General features: G+C 42.6%; 1 protein-coding gene across 1 annotated transcript in view; it reads left to right on the top strand.

Moving 5' to 3' along the window:
• The window catches only part of TMEM132B (transmembrane protein 132B), a gene marked incomplete at both ends in the record, with an annotated part of 233,740 nt that overhangs the window by 210,886 nt on the left and 1,434 nt on the right, over positions 1–21,420 (top strand). Inside the window, 3 exons of the mRNA XM_080628840.1 lie at positions 11,814–12,019; positions 19,102–19,375; positions 20,727–20,918. Of these exons, the coding sequence (XP_080484966.1) occupies positions 11,814–12,019; positions 19,102–19,375; positions 20,727–20,918 (672 nt within the window). The remainder of the gene's footprint in view (positions 1–11,813; positions 12,020–19,101; positions 19,376–20,726; positions 20,919–21,420) is intronic.

Consider the following 21,420-nt stretch of genomic DNA (forward strand, 5'->3'; position numbering starts at 1 on the left):
AAGAAGCTGTCAGGTTGCTTCCATGCTGTATCAATGGCAGAGGCTTTAAATGAAGCCGTATTTCCTGAGACCATAACAGAGGCTTTTAGGGAATATTGTCTGAGTGATGAGGCAAATGTGGCATTATTAAAGGAATATAAAGAAACGTGCATGGTCAAAACAAGTAACCACCCTTGGTGTGCTCATCCTTTGCTTAACTCCTGAGAGAATATGCTGTTTGTTAAGTCCGTAACGCGCCCTTACACTTTCTGGTTAGGAAAGTTTAACTGCTACTAAGAGCCAAATGGATACATGTTTTCTATGATTCCACGGTTTGGGGTGTATTTATGTGCTGTACGAGTTCTACATATACTTGTGATGAAATGAATTGGTCTGGCTTTAAGGAAAGATAGAAACCTTTTTGCTCCATTCCTGTGGTTTTTACATTCCATGGCTGTGGCATGTTTTTCTGTGTGTACATAGCCCTAAGGGAAAATGTTGAAAAACAAACCAAAGAGAAAAATCCAAAAGTACAATAGAAGGCTTATGGCAGCACTCTGTGGTTTGTCACTTCTCTTTCATGCATGAGTTGGATTGGTTATTTCTGCCCAGAGTCAATGGGGAAACTGAAGAGCTTTACAGATCTATCTTGGCATTTAGATGGAGTTCATACAAGTACGTGCGCTGCGGCTGTAGATGGGAGACTGACAGACAGGAAGAGCGCTTGTTTGTAGCTGGATTTTAACAGGGTCTTACTTGGTGAGAAGGAAGCTCAGTCCACTCCGATCATGTGGGCTTTGGAGCAAAGATGAAGCAGTGAAGAGAGTGATGCAGGAGTCGGGTAGCTCTACACTGATTTTTTCTGATAACTCAATTTCTGTCTTAATGTTAAAGCCAGCAGCAAACCATTGATTTGGGTCGGACATGGTTTCTGAAGAGCTCTGCGGGAAAAGGGAATTTTGTGTCATCCAAGACGAAGGAATTTTGACATTTACTCTCTGTAATTAGGAGGTTTTAAAAATTCTCCTCAAAGAGAAGACTCTGTGGTCTGTTACGTGCTTTGCAGCCCCAGCACAATCAGTCTGCTCTGATGTTGGGAGCTTCAGACCTGGCAACCCCGGGCTGCTCACTGCAGGGCCACTGGCCATGTGTCAGTGTCACACACCATGTGTCCTCAGGGCTCCCTTTCTGTCTGAGTGTTGTAATAAGCTCTGTTCCTTTCCTGGTAAAATAGCAGGGTTGTGACAGTTAATTCTCTTTCTAAAAATGTATTGAGGTGACTGGCAGAGAACCTCTAGAGAAATACAGACACTGGTCAGTGACTTGCGGCAGTGTGTGTCATGTGGGGCTGAAGTCCATGTTGGGGTAGCAACGTGCAGGGAAAGCTGTCACCCTTGGCAGTGCCATCTCCTTTACCTGTGGTGGAAGACACTTAAAGGTCGAGTGCTGATGAAAGAGGACATAAGGGCGGAAGGTGTCAGCGGGAGATGTCAGCGGCCCCTTAGTCCTGCAAACCCTTCAGATAGCGCTCACACCACTGCCTGTTCCCTCCTCCCTTAAGCTTCTTAAACTTTTAAGCTTTCTTAAACTTTGGGTTTCTCTTTCCCTGGTCTGGCAAGAAACCTCAGCGAGGAGGAGGATTTGTAGGTGTTTGGCCATCAGAAACAGTGAGTTATATAGGGGGCCGCTTCCAAGGGATTCCATGTGCCCGAGGTGCAGCTGATGCATGTGTGGTATGATAATTGCAGTGAACTGAATTTATGTGCAGAAGTTAAGCTTCTGAGTCGAGGCTGTGTCACAACTGAAGCGTGCCATCTTCAGCACAGGCTTAGATCTGTTTTTATACGGAAGCAAATCCAGCACTTTGCCTTAAGGAGTTAAGCTTAGGCTCATGATTGTGTCATTCTGACATGAAAAAGAGATGAAGTATTTCTTGGAAAGATCTGCTGTGTCAGTCAGTGTCTTCCTGACAATTTCGAGAGCCCCAAGACAGTTCACTTGAATGGAAATCTGGCCGTATTTTCAATACACTGGGGCTTCTTTCTGGTGCACTCACCCTCAAGGACCTCCCTCTTGTCTCCCTGGGTGAGTGTTCCCTGCAAGTCTGTCCACAGGAGCCAGCTCCAAGGAGATGGCATAGCACAGTCCATGGGAAGCTCCGAGAGCCAGTGTGGGAGCTGGGACCCCTGGGACAGGCACAGAGGTGACGGGCAAGAGCTGAACTCCCCTTTTCACCCTCACTGTCTGCTCCTCTGTAGCCAGTGAACATTTTTCCTCATCTCCCCTGTGCTGTAGATAAAGCCCCTCTGTTGTTACCATTGTGCCGCCGTTTAGAAACTGCTTTTTGTATGCATGGTATATGGGAATACTGCAGTTACAATAATGGCTTTACAGGGAGACACAGACCGTCCCTCCAGAAAAGTGACAACACTGGATAGGAATCAGGTTCAAAATACTTTGAGGCCCTTTTGGAGCCCATCTGTACTTTCAGCCTTTAGGGAGTTCCCATTTTTAAATGGCCACAGACCCACTACAGATTAATGCTTTTTTTCATGTGATAAATCAGGGTTAGTTTTTCACAGACTGATTCCCATTCCAGGGATGGAAATTCTTCACAGAAAGCACCAAATATGCTGAGCATTGTGCTGACATGACAAGCGTTAGCAGGACCGCAGTGCATGCGGTGCAATGGGATGTGTGGTCTAGTGATGGCTAGAAACTGTTTTGACTCTCTTGTCTATGTGAGCGCTGAATGGCCGGTGTCCTGTAACAGGGCTGTGCACACTTAAGTGTTCTTGCACTTTTGTACACTGTGTTGGGGCATCTATGAAGTATTTATGGGAAAAGGGGAAATCTGGAGGTGACTTGCATTGTCCAGGAATGCCAAGAAAGCAGCAGGCGCAGGAGAGCTGGTTAACTTCAGCTGTTTGTTCTGGTTTAGCCCTAACCAGCAGCTCAGCCCCACACAGCCACTCACTCACTCCCCTGGGTGGCGTGGGGTGAGAATCAGAAGGGTAAAAGTGAGAAAGCTCATGGTTTGAGATAAAGACAGTTTATTAGGTAAAGAAAAAGCCACACACACAAGCAAAGCAAACCCAAGGAATTGCTTCACCCCTTCCCATGGGCAGGCAGGTGTTCAGCCATCTCCAGGAAGGCTCCATCATGTGTAATGGTGACACCGTCACTCTAAATGTCCTCCCCTTCCTCCTTCTTCCTCAGCTTTACATGCTGAGCATCATGTCCTCTGGTCTGGAACATCTTGGGGGTCAGTTGGGGAGAGGTGTCCCGGCTGTGTCCCCCTCGACTCCTCACTGGTAGCGTGAGAGGCAGAAAAGGCCTTGGCTCTGTGTAAGGGGTGCTCAGCAGTAATGAAAACATCCCTGTGTGATCAACTGTTTCCAGCACAAATCCCAAACACAGCCCCACAGCAACTACTATGAAGAAATTAACCCTGTCCCAGCCAACCAGAACAGGTTTTAACTGACGTGCTATTTTTTTTCAAGTACACATCCTTTAGAAACCCCTATTTCCCCGTTAAAAATTCATTGGAAAAATGGAAGACTGCTCAGTACATGAAATTGAATGAATACGCATGTAATTGTGTCTTTTTCTTTTAATTTCATGGAGCCTTAGATCTTAAATTTCAGTCACAGGGATTAGAGCCATGAATCATGAACACTAAGTTTACTCAGTACACAGAAGATTGCTTTTAAAGCCCATTATCTTACAAAGAACTTCAGTGGAACTGAAGTATGTTACATCTGCCTGGATATTTTCCCCTCTTACTTCTCTCAATGATGCGTAAATTACTCTGTAACCCCATTTGTGTAATTTGAGTGGGGAAAAGGAGAGGGAGAAGCCCCCACCTTGCTTTATAGCTCAAACATATGTGTTAGCTTCACCTAATTAACAGCTTTTACAGACCAGGTTCAGTGTTTGCAGTTAGTATTGCTGCAAGAAAGAGCTGGCACCATATGCTGTGGTTTCACCAGATAAACAACTCCTAAACCCTTCTGGGATACCAGCTTATGAGTATGAAGAAATGTTGATATTTACTTAAACTAACAAGTGTTAGTAATGCCTGATCTGCAGAAGTTTAAGGATCACATACTTAAGCAAGAGACACCTCAGACAAGCATGTGCTTAGTATTTGTGCTGGTGAGAGAGCCTTCATCTCAGTGTAAGAATGAAGATGTCTGTCTAGAGATAAGCATGCCTGTCTGGGAAGGATGCAAGCCCAGGAGAGGCTCTGCATCACGGTGACAAGGCAAGTAGAAGCCATGCTGACTTGAATACTAGATTGCTTAAAAGAAAAGATACTTATGGAGTAAGAATGGGACTGGCACAATTCTGATTGCAAATGGTGATGATAAATCAGTGGGGAGAGTAGAAACAGTAACTTTTAATTCTGACAGAATTCCTCAGCTTGATTCCTGTAGAACGTGTGCAATTAAAAGCTCGTCTGATTAGCAAAGGGACTTGGTATGTGGCGCAGAGCACATTTTGGCAGGCACCATGTACTGCTATTAGCTGCCCCCAGTTGCTTTCAGTATTCATGCTACATAATCAATAAGAAGGAAATGCCAGAGCATCTGCCCTTCCCAGCTGCACTGTGCTGTGGAGGCACAGCAGTTATTACTGAGCCGAGCAGCAAGCTGGAGTCTGGAAGCACACCCACCTTCTTTGGTCCTTCCCTTTCAACCTGTGCATCCGCCAAACTCCCCATCTCCAGCAGGAACGCCCCTGCACTGCAGGCCGGGAGTGAATGAGAGCAGCTGCTTTGCACCTGGGACTGCGATCCTGGCGGAGCTCATGTGTTGTTTCATCATTTTGCATAGATCAACAGTTTCTGAATAGTGCACACTTCATTCAGTACAGCAGGTTTTTACATTCTCATTGTACATTCATGGATCACTGCACCTTTTCTAAGCCACGGCAATTGTCTCTTTTGTTACACCAAAATGTTAACATCTTCCATGCTGTCCTTCCCTCTAGTTCAGTGTGTTTCAATAGGGGTTAAAAGGTAAAAACACTCTAGAACTTCAAATACCAATTCACATCATTACAAGCTATATGTAGTCTCATCTTCCTCCACCCCCAATATCCTGCTTCTCTCATCAGCAGTGTTAAATAGTGACATCTATGGAGAAAATGAGCAGAGGCTTCTTCAACAAAACAAAAGGGTACCACTAACTATCGTGTTAATTGCTTCTGAGCTGCTGTTGAAGCGATCTCATGTTGTCCACAAGGAGCTCTGTGCATCTGTCTAACTGACCACCCTCTCTAGAAACCTGTTGCTCATACCATCATCTTTTTCTGGTTTCTTGAACACTCAGCACCTGAGTTTATCTGATTTTCCTAACCTGTGCTTTCCTCGACAAAAGGTTTTCCTTTCAATCTTATCTCTAACTTCCCTTCGTTACATTTCAGAGCCGAGTATAAATTACATTATATATATATATTATAAATTTGTACTTTGTACCAGTGCCATAAGTAGCCTTCAGGTAGTCTTCAAACACAGGTATGGATATGGCCATTATCTGCAACGTTCTGTGCAGCAAATTGTGGTAATGGGGCTTGTTCTCAGGGGCCCTGAGCCATGTGTGAGGTGGGCTGAGTGCTGAACTATTTGGGCTCCCAACAGCTCCTCACTTAACTTTCAAAGTAAGCGGTTGTCAGATTGCACGTTTATCTCCACTTAATTCAACTGGATTGTCTTCAGCAGGTGGGGGGTGGAATAGTGATACTCCTATTTGTAAGTATAGCTATTGGACTGCATTGAATCACACCGTTTGGATACGGTTTCTGTGTAACACTGATAAGATGAAAAGCAAACAGTACCGAACACATGGGAAGGAGAGTACTTGACTTAAGCTCTTGCTGTTGTTTCTAAATAGGAAACCAGCCTTAGAATAATATCTCTAGGGATTCCTATAGCCAACACTTAGATCTGAAACCACAGCAGCTGTTCCAGAGAGCAATACCTGGAGAACTGGTTTGCCAAAAAAACCAAATTAATGTGAAAAGAATAGTTTCAAAAATGACACTTCCAAGAGTAATCTGCATGTCTAAAATTAAAAGGGAATAAAACTTCAGTTTCAATTTCAGCATCACATCATTGCCCACCTTTTACTCTGCATATTCTTAATCTACTATTTGCCTCAAATTGCTTGGAGACAATATCTGCAGACCTCAGTACATGTAATTAGCTGGGGCACAAGAAAGCAGAACTGTTGCCAGAATTAACTGCATAGAAAGAGCCTGTTCTGGCTGGGTGATGTTTCCTCCTCATGAGGGGCCTCTCCCCTCACTGTCTGTGCCACACAAGCCCAGCACGTTGTTCTGGGGCAGAACTGTAATTCAACTATGGCCAATTAGTTTTAACTTTAAAAGGGAAACGAAATATAATGACAGTTTCTACTTTTATGTTATCACTTGACACGTGCATATGGGCAAATACTGTGCACGACAGTAATTAACATGTCATGAGCATAACATGCAGTTACAGCCAAAACAAGAACTCTGACATTTTCTAGACTACCACCAGGCATAATTCTGAATTTAAATCAAACCAGCATTTCTTAGCTGAAAAGGGCTTGGAAAAACCCCTTTGTTTGTTTACTTGTTGCAAGACATGAGGCATGTCCTCCCATCCCTTTGTTGGTTTAGGAGAGATCCAGCAGTGGCTTTGGGCAGTGTGTAGTGCAGAGGGGACGGGAGCCAGGGAGCACAGAGGCTGTCTGAAAGAGGGAGAAAGAAGAGGACAGGGAAGAAGAGTAATCATCCTTTTTGTCTTCAGCTGTTACCCAAACAGTACGCCAGGTTCCTCCGGCTGAGGAGGTAATTTCAGACTGTGCTCCTAAAGCAAACGTAGCAAAAACAATGTACAAAATTATCCAAGCCAGATGAAAGGGTCTGAGGTAGCTCAGCAAGTACTTCCTAATGGGCTAAAAAGACAATGCTAGGAACAATGCTGCAGAAAAGGAGGTAAAGAAACCTTCAAGAAATACCACAAAATTACAGTTTTAAGATTATTGTGAGAATGAGCCATTTACTGTAGGCACCATTCACTTTAAAATCTTGTTACAATTGTTCTCTTTAAAGCTCCAGCCACAATAATGAGACTTCGCATCCCCTACACCTTCACTGGGCACTGTTCCTCTGACCTCTTCTAAACACCCGCGATTTGCTGGTCTGTCATCCCTCCCTCCTCTTCCACAGGGACTCTGGGTGGGCCTGTTTGCAGAGGACTTTGGTGGCTGCCACCAGATTCTGGGCTCCTTCTCGAGGGCTGGGCATCAGCAGTGGCATTTTCTCAGGCAGGGACTGGATTAAGGTTGGGTTTTGCTGCTGAAAAAAGCCAAAACAGGGTTACAAGACTGAAGAGGCTGCTCATCTGTCCCGTTAAATGTGAGCATTTTTTAATGCACGTACATCTTAACTTCAGCAAAAATGCTCCTGTAAAGGCCAGTTCTGCTGAGTTACTGGTGAAGGGTCTTTTGAAAGCAAGTGTAAATGGGACCTCTTTTCAAGGGTGATTTTGAACTTCAAATTTAAATCATTTGGGCACCTGACTAGATAACCAAATAGCTGTAGCACTCAGCTGAAAAGACAGTGTGTTAGACCCAGTTCTGATACACAGTGTGTGTGCCTCAGTTTCCTCTGGGTTATAAAAATAACAACATCCTTTTGGGTTTTGCATGTCAAACATTCACAGATGGAAAGTGCCATAGGACAGTTTGTACTTGGTATCACTCCTCCATCCACGTAGTCACTGCTGCTTCATACCAAATTAAACAAAAAGTATTGATTCCATTTGGGTAGCATTTTTCCTTTAAAATTCATTGTACATGTTCATACAGACCATTCATGTAAGTATCAGCAAGAAGTGTATGTCTGAAGGTGAAAAAAGATGAACTTGGAGATAAGGCCTGTGCTGGGAAGATGCTCATCTGGCAGGGCTCTCCCAAAGCCTTCTTGCTCTCTCCTCTGTGGAGAGATGCTGAGCGGGCATTCAGCAGCAAGCTCTTGTTTAACCAACAAACTCCTCAGCAGTTAGCAGCCAGGAGGGGTGTGAGCGCTTATTCAGTCTCCCGCAAGCTGAGGGTAAGGTATGAGCTTTGGAATACAACCTGCATGTAAAGAAGAACCACGCAGCAGGCGATAGTTACTTGTTTTCCTGTCAGTTCCTATTCCCTCTATTTTACCTGCTCACTCAAAGGGTGTATAAACCTTTTCTGACCTGACCATTGAACGCTTTCCCAATTACTGTTTTGGACTGCTAGCTACTTTTCTACTGGATTAGTCTAAAATGAAGAGGCCGTGACAGGCTATAGAGGGCCAATTGTGGTTTTTACAATTACTTGTGGGGACTGCATCCAACCACCTGCTCCAGAGCCTGGAGAGGTTAATTACAGCTCTCTTCTCTTGACCTGCATACCAGAGCACATCCCAGCCATCCTGCCCTCCTGGCTGCAACCTGTCTCAAATGGCACTTCCTGATTTAGTCAGGCAGCTGACAATGGATGGTGACTGACTGCTTTAAACAGGCTTGCTTGCTGCATTTTAGATGAGAGGGTGGCAGCCTAAGTTTTTCCTGAGTCCTCTCACTGTGTAGTGTTTTCAGGAGAGATTTGTGTTTGCAGCATTTTTCCTCTTTCTTCAAAAGCAGCAGCTCAAAAGAAATCTGTGTTAAGTTACTGCTAATGTAACTCTGCCTGTGTCACCCTGCTGTGTCGGCTTGCTCCATGGTGAACCTGAGCACTTCCTGCTGCAGACAGCTATGCCTTCCCCAAACTTGTACAACCTCCCCTTCCAGCAGCATCATGAACCATGTTTGGCAATCATAGCGTGACTAGAAAAGCATGGAAGAGACTTAAAAAGGGAGTAAGTGAAGGGGAACATTCGCTGTAGGCCATTAGCCAGAGAATACAGCTGGCACCAAGTCCCCAGAACTCAATGTGTGTTTCTCATTCCCTCTTCACTCTGGAGGGGTGTCAGAATGCTGTTAGCAGGAAATCACAGCTCTCATTTGAGACAGGGATGAAACTAATTCTTTGTTCTGGGCCTGTTGTAGATCCCAAGTGAAATAAAGAGTGCTCAGCATGTATGGATCATAGAATCATAAAATACCAGGTTGGAAGGGATCTCAAGGATCATCTGGCCCAACCTTTCTAGACAAAGCATGACCTCAACTAGGTAACAGAGGCTTCCTCAGGTGAGCTTTAGTATAGTCCAAATGGTTAACAGTGGTCATGGCTTCCCGTATTTCCTCAAGGACTCATGATTTTCCTTTAAATTCTTTGGTTTGCTTGTACCTAACAGAGTAAACCCAAATTCCTGATACAGAACTGAAAGAACAATGTATCTCTTTAAGTTTTCTCATGAAGGTTGGATTATTTTCTGGAAGATACACTTAAGTGCACCACAAGCTCTGAACTCTACACAAGGCTGCTGGGTGAACTTGTAGAGTGTAGTTATATATATCCTGATTTCTACTTACCTCTTGGTCAGTATAGAAGTGACTGAATGGCTCTGTCTAGACATTTAATCTATGAAATTTGTAAGCCTAGCCTGATGTTTTTACAGCTACAATTAAAGTCCATCTTTCAGTTCCCTAATTTAGCACCTTTCTTGCCTGCTGGCAAGACTAGAACATTTTAAACAGCAAGAAAAGAATCTAAAATATTAGCTGCTGTCATGTCAGATATTAGTTATTCCCCTGACCCAGTCTTGATGTTTATCCCTCCCTCTTTGAGTTTTGGTAATTATTTCTGTCTTGTATTAATTTTCACAAAACTCCCTAGGTGTAGGCTTTATGATTTAGAATCTCAACTGCTCATTCAATTAATGGGCTTGCTTAATGTGCTTAAACTTTCCAGAGACACTTATGACACATTATGAGGGGAAAACAAGGGTTCTGAGGTTCATTTGTGGTTCTCCAGGGCCTGGAGTCCATTTTAAGCTCTTTATCAGATAACTGGATTTATTTGTTACTGTTTTTAAACTCCTGTACTCATTAAGCAATTCTGTGGCAGGAGCATCTCTCCAGAAGAGTGACGTGGTTTCCTCTGCCCCATCCCTCACAACCTGGCTTGGTCCCTTTGCAAACAAGTAATTGATTGTAGTTTCAGTACATTGATTAGGATCCAAGAATCTGATCTGGAAATGGTAAATGTGGAAGTGCAGCTCTTTTACTTTATGTAATATGGGTATTGCACATGGAGGGAGAAACACTGGACAGTGAGCTTTTCTAACCAGAATCTCAAAGCACTTGACAGTATTTTTAGCAAAGCTGTTACCTAATACTAAGCAGCACAGGAGAGTTATGTTGATTGTACAGTGGTGTTAACAAAGGGACGATCTGAAAGGTTTGGCTGCCTGGTCTCACTAAGTGTGCAACAGTCAACGTTCAGTGGGTATATACCAGCTGGTACAGTGTTTCCCAAAAGTTTCCCCTTCTATCCTTGATAGTAGAAGTTGACACGATAGTGCAACTCAGGCATTATTCATCTAATGGCTATATACCATGATAGAGCTTGAGAGAGAAATGATGTTATTTGGAGATTTAAAGCAGAACAAGACTTAGATTTCAAAGTCACATGTGATGTGAGGACTGACTCTGGGGTACAAAATAGGTTGTTACACAGTTTCTGTCATTCTGCTGGGGTCAGTAACCCCTAATTCCTGTTAATACCAGAAAAGATTTGAGGGACCTTTGCAGAGCAAAAACCAACCTGTGTTTCAGCATGTTCCACACTGAGGTCTACATGAGCTATCTCAGTAATTCCAGTAAACCGGAATTTAATCACCGGCTTAGCCATTATCTCTTCAGATCTGAGTCCCAATGCATTATAGCACATGACACAGAACAGTCCTGATGAGAAGAAAGTCCGCTGCAGTAACACAGCTACATCTTGTAAGCCATGGTTTTAAAAGATTAAAACCACGGCTCATGGACTCTGATGGAGACTATCACCTCTCTCTTGCTTTGAAGTAGAATACAAACCTTTACATAGATCCAAATACGCGTGTAGATGCGTGCATGTATGTACATGTATCTACAAACATGTTATACATTAATCTAAATGTATTCTATATAATGTAAAGGTATAAAAACACACATTCATAAATATAATTTAAACCCATACCTCCTGAAGCAGTTCTGTCTTTCCAGGATGCAGGTCAAACACGTAGCTATGTCAGGGTCTTTACATAAACAGGATCTGTGCTCAGGACCTCGATCTTGTGCCAGAGGATCCCTGTAACCAAGAGGGTAGATGAGTTGTAGTTTAGAGCCCACGTGCTAGTTCTGGCAGTAATTCTGAATGCTGACACAAAGCAACTACAAATACGTTTTGTTAAAACTGAGAAGTTCTAAAAATTAATGCTTGTGCTGCACTTGTGCTCCTGAGCCATGAGGGGATCTTTGTCTTTCAGTGTTCCGTGCTCAAGGAAAAAGGAATGGATTCTGTTTTATGGTTCTGAGTCAGTCTTTTTCTTACTAACATATGGCCCCATTTTTTCCACGTTCTTTAAGCAAGTTGTAAACATAAACTTTGATGCACGTGGAGTTTGATTCATGAACAGTTTAATTCGCCTCGCATAAAAGATTCATATAGGTTATATAACATCTGTAGTTTGAGTAGTATCCATTGAGGAAAGCAGAACTGTGTCCCTGGGGTCCATTTATCACTGTTCACTACTAATTAGGAAACTGAAAATGCAGTATGCATGGCTCACATTATCAGTGTTGTCTCTGGACTGATGTATCATTCCTTGGGCTTCCTCAGGAACTTTTATTCATTTCTTAATTATTTCTTTTTTCTTTGAAGGTTTCTGACAGCTGTGACTCCATCTTCGTTAATGGCAAGGAAATGAAAAGCAAAGTGGATACTATTGTTAACTTCACCTACCAGCATTTTACCACCCAGTTAGAAGTGACGGTCTGGGTTCCCAGGCTCCCGCTGCAGATTGAGATCTCCGATACAGAGCTCAGCCAGATCAAAGGCTGGAGGATACCCGTCACCTCCAATAAAAGGTATGCTTCCAGCATTGGCACTGTCCACATACACGCTCGGGGCCTCTGGGTTTAGAACACAACACATTTTTAGAGTGTTTCTCAGAATCTAAACTCTCCTTTTTGAACTTCAGCTTTAGTCTGTCTTGGCCTTCATTAAGACATCCAACAGCAGTATCAGTAGGCTACGTTTTATCCCGATCTGTGTAGTCAGTGGCTTTGCCTGGAGCATTAAGGGATTCCACACAGTCTCAGGAAATTGTAACTCCAGTGTGCAAATCTGAAGACAAGAACTTGGACCTCACCTACTGTTAGGTAACATCATGTGTGTGATATTCAGCACGGCTGGTGCTCAAGGTTCTGCTTACAGTGCTAAATGAAACAGGGAGAAACAGAGAGTGAGGTCACTGGGCACTGCCAGGGCGGCTGGATTAGCTACACTTTCAAGGTCCCTTCCAACCTAAACCATCCTATGATTCTGCAGCTTTGGATTATTGTTCAGTCTCTGTAGTGTACAGCAGACCTGGATGAAGCATCACTTAGCACATCCAAACTAGGTAAAAACACACTCATGTTCCTTTTGAAGATTGTATTCTGATGAGCAAGTTCTTCCAGGGCAAATGTGGATGGGGAATAAGGTGTTAGGGGGGAGGCAGGGGAAGCAGGGATTTTGATCTCTGTTCCTGTTATTCCCTACTGAAAATACCCATCATTTGCACAATTTGCAAGATTAAGAACTTCCAGTAATACTGCTACATTGGTGGATTTCAGGCTAAGTTGAAAAATGCTACCGGAGAACAAGGCATGACACCAGCTCAGATTTATAATACAGTGAAAAAGCATTTCTGGCAGCAGTAAGTGCAGTGCTAAACACTGAGGCAGTTCTTGCTGAAGCACTCGCTTTGCCCAAGAGAACATCTCAGCTATTGAAGAGCCTTAAAGAGCCCAAACAGGCAGCAGTGGACTAGAATTGCCTAATACTTTATGAAGGCATAAAACTAAGGGTAATAGGATAGAATTTACCAGACATTCAGATAACGAGCTCCAAAGAAGGGGACTGACTTACCTCTGGGCTATGGGGGACGTTTCTGGAAGTGACAGAGGAGGTCATGAGGATCTGGCACAAGAGAAATTTGTATGTTTGCTTCTGTGATAAAGGCAGAGTTGCCACTTGTGGCAGGGAGAGATGTGCTGGGTGGCGAATGAACATATGCTGGCTGCTTGAAGTTTCACTTACTTAACTTACCTTCTTCTGCTTGTAACGAGTCCAGCACTGTAACACTCCCTTTGGTGCAGCTCTTACTAAAACCAGTGGGGATTTTGCTGAGCAAATATCTGCAGGATTAGGCTGTTGCTGTTTATTACAGGAGTAAACTTTGAGCAGCAAGCTCAGTGAGTTAGACATTCAGCTGTGCTTAACAGTCGTGGACATTCTGACTTTAAGCCCATTACATGCAGTGCTAGAAATTTACCCCCTGGTGTCTAGTTCTGATTTATTTGGCCAGCTGAAATAAAGATAATGGTCTGAGAGTCTGCTCTGTTTGCAAGCTTGCAAGTGGGGCGGGTTTGCTGCTGCTCAGATTGCATGGGAACTGCTGGCACATCCTCAGCAAGCCTTTCCATGGAGGATGGAAGAGAAAGGGTGGCCCCCGTCTCACCTCCCAGAACTGCAGCTGGGGGGTTATGACAGTGCTTGTCAGCAGTCCAGGCCCTTTGGAATGGGGAGGGTTTCAACTAGAAATAAATTATCTCTTGGTTTATGGAATGTTCACAGGGATTTCTTTTAACTTTGGGGAGCTATTCTAAATCAATAGGTAGTGTAGGAGTAGCATTAGTTGTGCTCACTCTGACATTTGCTTTGTACCAAAGGTTTCTACATTTCCTTTATTTTTAGATTTGGATGGGTTTTATCTGAGATTTAGTGGCTTTTCTTGTTCTTTTTGTTTTTTTTTTTTTCAATTTTTTATTTTTCTCTTAACTTTTTCCTGAATCCTCATTCAGTGATGCAGCCAGGCCACACTCACTTACTCTGAGCAATGCTTCAGCCTTCATATGCCTGCCCAGCGTGTGTCATACAGTGTTAGTGCTGTGCAGTGAGAAGGTTGTCTTGTGTGATACCCGAGGATAGGCTTGAAAGAGGGGATAGGGCCTTAATCTTATTTAACCCCACAAATGCAAGTATTTTGAGCAGGTAGGGTTGCCATAGCATTGTACCGCTTCAACTTCACTTTCATGTAAAGCCACATACAGAAGGTAACATTTTTGAGCATTTCTTACAGGGATTGTGCAGACACTTCCTCAACCTCTGAACACTGCTCTTGTCTTCCCTGGTTCCCCCACTACCTCCTTCCTACATGCTCAGTGTAGCTGTGCTGGTTCAGTTGTTAGAGGGGCTGAGCCAGATGGCAAAATATAACTGGGTTTACAATAATCTTGTAAATGTTTTTATTGGTGCTGTCAACAAAAGAAACGCTTGTGAAACTTCTGTCCCAGCATGGCTGTTCTTCATCTGAATATAACAGCTTCTATTTCAGACCTGAAAAGTGTTTATATGCCTCAAAACACATCTGTTCTTTCCAATGATGTTTGTTGATCTAATAAAATGTATTGCTTCTCTCTTTAAACCCTGCCATGTCTGTAACGGTAAAATACATGTGATTACAGACATGCTGACTTCCTGAGTAATTGCCACAAAGCAATGAAAAAGGGTTTTTCCAAGTTTTTCAACTTGTGCCCAGCTCAGTTTGAACTGTGTGGCTTCTCACCTGTTCTGAACTGCTGTAAAAGCAGGAACTTCCTGGAGGAACAGAAAGAGCAAAAGTAGGAAATTGGGACAAAACCAGTCTCCCCTGTGTAAGAAGAGTAATATAGTTTAGCATCTTAGTCTGTAAATATATGGCAAACCTTTGTTTATTGTCCAGAGGAGAACTTGATCTATGGTGTGTGCTACTGCAGATGTGAATGGCCTCCCTTGCCAAATGAAAGCTGGATGAGCTCATGACTAATGCATGGATTGTGGTCCTTGAGCTAGCTCAGGCTAACAGAAACCCTGCTCCTGCAACAGGCTGCCCAGCAGCCCACAAGCCTCAGCAAATGAAAAGTGTAGATTTAAACTGAAGTCAAATACGAGAGTGTAGAAGAGGCCCAAGCAGACTCAGCTGGTCTAAGAAGAACATTGATTTTGATTCCTCATGTATCTGCAAAACAGTTACCTCCTTCTTGAAGTTCCTGCACTAGCAGCTGTATGCACATACATTTATGTGGGTGAGTGGCATCCACTTGCATTAAAAGCAGATGCATGGCTAAAGGCTCACCAAACAAGCTGGAGATTAAGTAAATATTTGCAACTGGGATAGCAGTTAGTTTCCACAATGCTCCCAGGGAGGCAGCTACCACACAGTAGCTGTGGTAGAGCCATTACTGTGTCATGGTAACTCAAGAGTAGCATCAGCCCTCAAAACCTTCAGAACAGAGTTAAAAGAGATGTGGTATTGCTGATGAATGGCAGTCTGTTGGAGTAATGGTTAATTAGGTGGTAGCTTTATTTTGGTCTTGTCTAGTACTAGAGACAAAACCAGGGAAGTAAGCTTAAGTTACATGCAGGAAAAACCAAACTGCTTCAGGTAAACCTCTGTGTGAGGGCTGCCACTCTGAAACAAAGCCATAATTGAAGGTGAATTAAGTGAAACCAGATTCAAATCATTCCATTTGTGAGTAACATCCACACAATGCTTGAACATGCCTCCTTTACTTAACTGACTCTAATGACCTATGGAGATAAGGCCATAGAGATGTTTGTAAATAGGCAGACTGTATTTTCAAGGCATGTAAAGGTACCAAACTGTGTTTCTTCTTGAACTGTGGCTGGAGCTATCTGCAACGTATTCCTGTAGCTTCCACTAAATCAACTTTCAGTGGCTTGTATTCTGTGTCCAAAATTACTTTTTTTTCCCCCCAATTAGAAGTGTTGCAATTGTTTTTTAAATACACAACTCTTTAATGAGTATTGAAATTCAAACCCAGCAAAACTGATTTCTTTAGGGTTTTTTTGTAACAGAAAATTGGCATCTGGCCCACGAATGTGATGCCTGGTTTGAGAGTGGTGGAAATTAAAAGAGACATACTTAAACTGCTCACAGGCAGTGTCTATAATGTAAAGTTGACAGATCACTGATTAGATCAGTGCTAGGAGGCACCCTTGTAACAGGGCTGCTGTTGTAACTCAGCTCTCTGGCAAAGGCTTTCTCTGTGTGAAATGTAAATTAAATGTAATTCTGGCAACACTGCTTCAATACAGAAAAGCAAAAAATCTTCCAAGCAAGTCTGCCAAACAGGAAGAAATAGGATAAGAAGGATTCTGAGAGCTATCCGGAGCTAACCTTAGAGATGACCAAGGCAGGAGGAAGCACAGTATGCAGCAAGAGCTTATATTCATGAGGACATCTCTTAAAAAGAAAACGAGCTCACTGCTTTAATGAAGGATTTTAAGCCTACTGAAAACACTGTAACAAGTTTAAAACTCTAAAGGGAATTATGCAGTTCAGTGGATCTCAAAACATTTTGTTGTGCCCATGGAGACAAAACACTGAAGTGCTGTGATTACTGAATCAGGATTTGTAGCTTTGAAGTAGAAATCGATATCATTTGTTTAACTAAAGCAACAACTGGAGTTGGTACCTGATGATGCAGACTTGCAAAGCTTGTACTGAAAACTCAAACATCTCTCTATTCACTTTGCATTGGTGTAAGAAAGCGCCTTGCCCATTCCACGCTTTAGGGATGCTTTTCTGCTGTTCTATAGTTACACGCAATCAAAACCACATACTTCTAAGGAGAAGTGTACAGGTACAAACACTTATAAATGTTTCTGCAATGAAATTGAGCCCTTACCTTTGTTTGTTAGAGGTAACACAAGGAAAGAGTTGGTACTGAATCATCTTTTTGTGGTTGGTAGTACTGGTTGCCCACAGTCTTCAGCCTGCTAAGACAGGCAGAAGCCTTTATGCAACACTCCTCGCCTCTGGTTATTCTTCCCACAACCCACATTTCTGAGCTGTATGGGACTGGGGCTGAACAGTTCTTTCCCTTGAAGTTGCTTTGAGTATATTTCCTCTTGAACACAAATCCTGTACTCCTTACCTGAACAGCTTCTGTGCATTTTTCTCCAGTTCTGCACAGGTACTGATGTTACTGTCTCTATTACTAAAACAGGGTTAAATCCCCAAATCTCGGTGCTAAAGCTGGTTTTCAAAAAGTCTGTGGTTATCAGAGCTGGATTATGGTTTAGATGAGCTGAAGAGGGTCAGGAGTTAGAAGTGGTAACGTTAAGGAGTTCATAATCTCTGCTTTTGGCTTGTAATGCTTATAAAATCTAAGTAGCCATGGGCCACATAAGCTCTATGAATATTCCCTTCTTGAATATTCCCTTCATCTGTTTTGCTGCCTGGCTGGTTCAGTTCATAGTCCAGATTGACCCTTGTGTGGGGAAGGAGAGAACAATTGAAGTTTCCTGAACCACCCAGCAAGTCCAATTCTGCAAGATTAATTTCTTTGTGTAAATAAATCCTCTTTTAGTATCCTGTTTTTTTTCTTAATAATTCAGTGTTATTCAGTGATGTTTCATTCAGTGACTAATGATGGACACTGTTCTGCACACACAAAACCAAAAAGACTGTACCAAATAGCATTTACTTTAGGTCAAATATATATATTCAGCTACCAAGTGGTGCATTGAAAATGTATTTCCAGTGTATTAGATTCTGTAACACCAGCACTTTCGATCATTTTGAAGAGAACAAGGGCTTTTCTTAGATATGTTTTCAGCTGACTGTTTGCCAACTTCGTCATAAAGCAATTTACAACACAAGCAGTTGTGTTTTATAATAGTTTTTCATAGCTAGTATTTCAAAGGAGAAGATAAAGGGATACAATAAACACAAAACTACTTCCCCAAAATACTGTGAAAAATAAGGGGCTTACCCTGCATTTCTCACCCTTCCTATAGAGGTGGCTTGAGGCTCAATAAATAATTAAAGGAAGAAGACAAATTATTTCTGAGCAATGAATTCCACAGCATGGGGCATAATGAGGAAAGTGTAACCACCTAGTGCTTAATACCTGACTTGACAGAGGTAAGAGAAACCATGTGTTTGTCCCAAGTAATAAACAATAACACACAGGAAAAGAATTGATGGGAAATGGGATTTTAAACCAGACAAAGCTCTGTGAGGTGTGACAGCACAGCTGTCAGGTACAAATCACTGAGCTGCCTTATAGAAGGTTTATGGGAAGCTGTTAGGTTGTCATGGGTTGTATTTTGCAGAGGGGGACTGGTAGTCAGGAACCATTAAAGTGTCTAATGCTGCTTTTGTTTCTGTGGGGTGAGTGGTAGCCTCAGCACTCTGCATGGTGTAACCTAAGTAATTCATGTCTTGAGTGGAAGCCCCTTGTGGTCATTACGTGACTGAATACACCAGACACTTACATGAACTGTATAAGATTTAAGGTGAGATAGTGTATTTCTCAAATGCAGAAGGCTTAATGAATCTATGAGCTACCCATGTGGGATAAGGTGTGGTGGCATTACCTAAATCCTGAATGTGTTACAAGAATTTTGAAGAGAGGAGGAAGGTGATACAAATGTTACAGGCAAAGGTGGAGGAAAGGATGCTAAAACATCTTCTCCCATCCCCGATGAGCTGCCACAGGGCTTTGTTCCCAAACTGCCCTCTCATAAACACTTCATGTTGCTTTCCTCAGCCCTGTGCAGGATTTGGCTGCCGCTTGCAGACACGGTGAACAAGCAGGGGTGCCACTGAAATGTCAGCCACAGCAGACGTATTTTCAGGTTGCTGGGAGGTCCCACTCAAACAAGGAGTTCATTAACAGAAGTGACAGTAGCTTTTAAATTGTACAGCACAGAAAAGCTGTAGAAGCATCCCACCCAGATGTAGTAACCTACCCATCCAAAATCTGGTTTCCTGTTTTTCACACAGCAGCAGACGATAACAACATTCATCTAATTGAAAATACTGCAACTGAAGCACTGCAGTGTTGCAGAGAGATCATGGCGATGCAGATAACAAACCTGGATCTATTTACAGGCCTACCCGTGACAGTGAGGATGAAGAGGATGACGAGAAAAAAGGGAAAGGTTGTACCCTCCAGTATCAGCATGCCATGGTGCGAGTCCTCACACAGTTTGTAGCTGAATCCTCTGAGTTTGGAGGCCACTTGACCTATATGCTGGGCTCTGAGTGGCAGTTTGACATCACTGACCTTGTGGCTGATTTCATGAAGGTGGAAGAACCCAGGATTGCTAAGCTTCAAGATGGCCGAGTTCTGGTTGGTCGTGAGCATGGCATCACCACGGTTCAGGTACAGCCCACAATGTATCTGCAGCTTCCACAGAGGGAGTTCTGAGTGCACACACAGAGTAGATAATTAGCTTAGAAAACTAATTGTTTTCAGGAAAAAAGTAATAAGCTGATAAAAATATACATGCTGAACATAAAAGGAAGTTTGAGCAGGTTTTTTCATAACTTCCATAAAATACCTTTAGGTGAATCCTGATGGAATTTATCCCATTAATGTGACAAGCAACACAGTGAGATTTTCTGAACAGTGAAGCGGGTTCCATGCTGCACATACCTAGCTCCTTTTAAGTGGGACCTTGTGAACTTAACTGTTGGGGAGTTTTACAAAAGGTGTACATGCATCTTTATATGCTTAAATGTCTTTGAAAAATTAATCCCATTATGTTCACAAAATGGACACGAAAATAACCTTCAGAAATCTTTCAGTGTTCATGATCACCGCCTGTCTCTCTTGTCTAACTTCATATGTATTTCTTAATCAAACCAAAGGAATACAAGCACTGGTGCTCTTCTTAACTGCAAACATCCATAATGTTCCAGTCACAGTAGGTTTCCTTTGTAGTCAGCACAAAGGAACAGGTACTTCTAGAGCTCAGCTGCTTTCAGCCTAAAACAAACATCACAGAGAGGTCAAGGGATTTCTGCCCTTAAAAAGCATCTTTCACTCCAGTGACTACAAGAGAGCAGCAGGCAGCAAGCTCCGATGCAGGGAGCTGCGCTGGGGATTTCTCATGTTTAGCCAAATCACATCTCCAGTATTTTGGGCTTGAACCAGCTGTTTCTGGCATCAGCAGAAAGATGACTGTCTCTTTCTAAGCATGTTAAAAACAAGGTCTTAAACTGATAGGACTATGTTGGCTTTGAAAAATGCAGATGGGCACCCAGTGGGATTTTCAAAGTCCTCTTTCATTTCATTCAGGTCCTCTATCCCTACAAATGCATCAGGCCAAGTTCCTATCAATCAGCCAGGCTTTGTACACTTACTTATTCCCTTACTGAGTTTCAGCGTTAATCAGTGTCTTACACTACGCCTCATGCTAAACTGCCTTCACAGGGAGCTTTATACCCCACACAAAAATGACTTCTCTAAACCAAATCCATTTAATCTGTACTCCATAGTTGAGGTGAAGTTGCAATTTTGAAACGATTGGTTGTTTTATTAAATTATTTTTGTAACTAAAGTAATTTAGCAGCAAATAAGTGTAAAGTCCTTGGGGGGAACATTGATTATAGCTTATACGTGGATGTGACAACCCCAAGATTAATACGAAGTACTGGGCCGATTAGAGTCTAATGTTGCTTTAAAGCAGTTAGTTGCTGTTTCATGCAAGACATTTGCTTTCTCTTCAAAGGTTCTGTCACCTCTTTCTGATTCCATCCTGGCAGAGAAGACAGTGATCGTTCTAGATGACCGTGTAACCATTACAGATCTAGGCGTACAACTAGTCTCAGGCTTGTCCATCTCCTTACAAATCAGCAAAGGAAGCAAGAGAGCTATCGTTTCTACCACCTCTGCACATGATATTCTTCATACTCCAAAACAGGTATGATCCAAAATAGTATCTAGAATTAATTTTTATACATCTTTTTCATTGAGACTCTAGATGACTACAGAAAGTGTAACTATCTTTTTAACACTAGCAATCTGCAGTAAGAAGACTTGCTCTGGTCAAAACATCCTTAAAAATGATATTTTTGCAAGTGTTTCTTAGTTCCCAGAAAAGGCTATAATCACTTTTGTGTATTTTGTGTAATCTTCTGGATTTGAAAGTGATGACAGAAAATTCAGAATACAGCTTCTATGATTCTAGGTGTTCTTAATGTAAATTGTTTCAATGGGCTGAATGGGAACAGCATTCCAACACAATACAGCTCTGCATGTTGTATTAGAACTGGCATTAGAACTGCAGTATTACAGAAATTCCCTATTGTAAGTCCTTTATAAAATTAATTAACCAGGACTTTGGAAATATTCATTATTTGGATTATTTTCACCACGAGGCTCTGGCATTCCAAAGAGGCTCCTCAGTTCAGACTGAAAAAACC

The sequence above is a fragment of the Psittacula echo genome (assembly GCF_963264785.1).
Source record: "Psittacula echo genome assembly, chromosome: 13".
Classification (NCBI taxonomy): Eukaryota; Metazoa; Chordata; class Aves; order Psittaciformes; family Psittacidae; genus Psittacula; species Psittacula echo.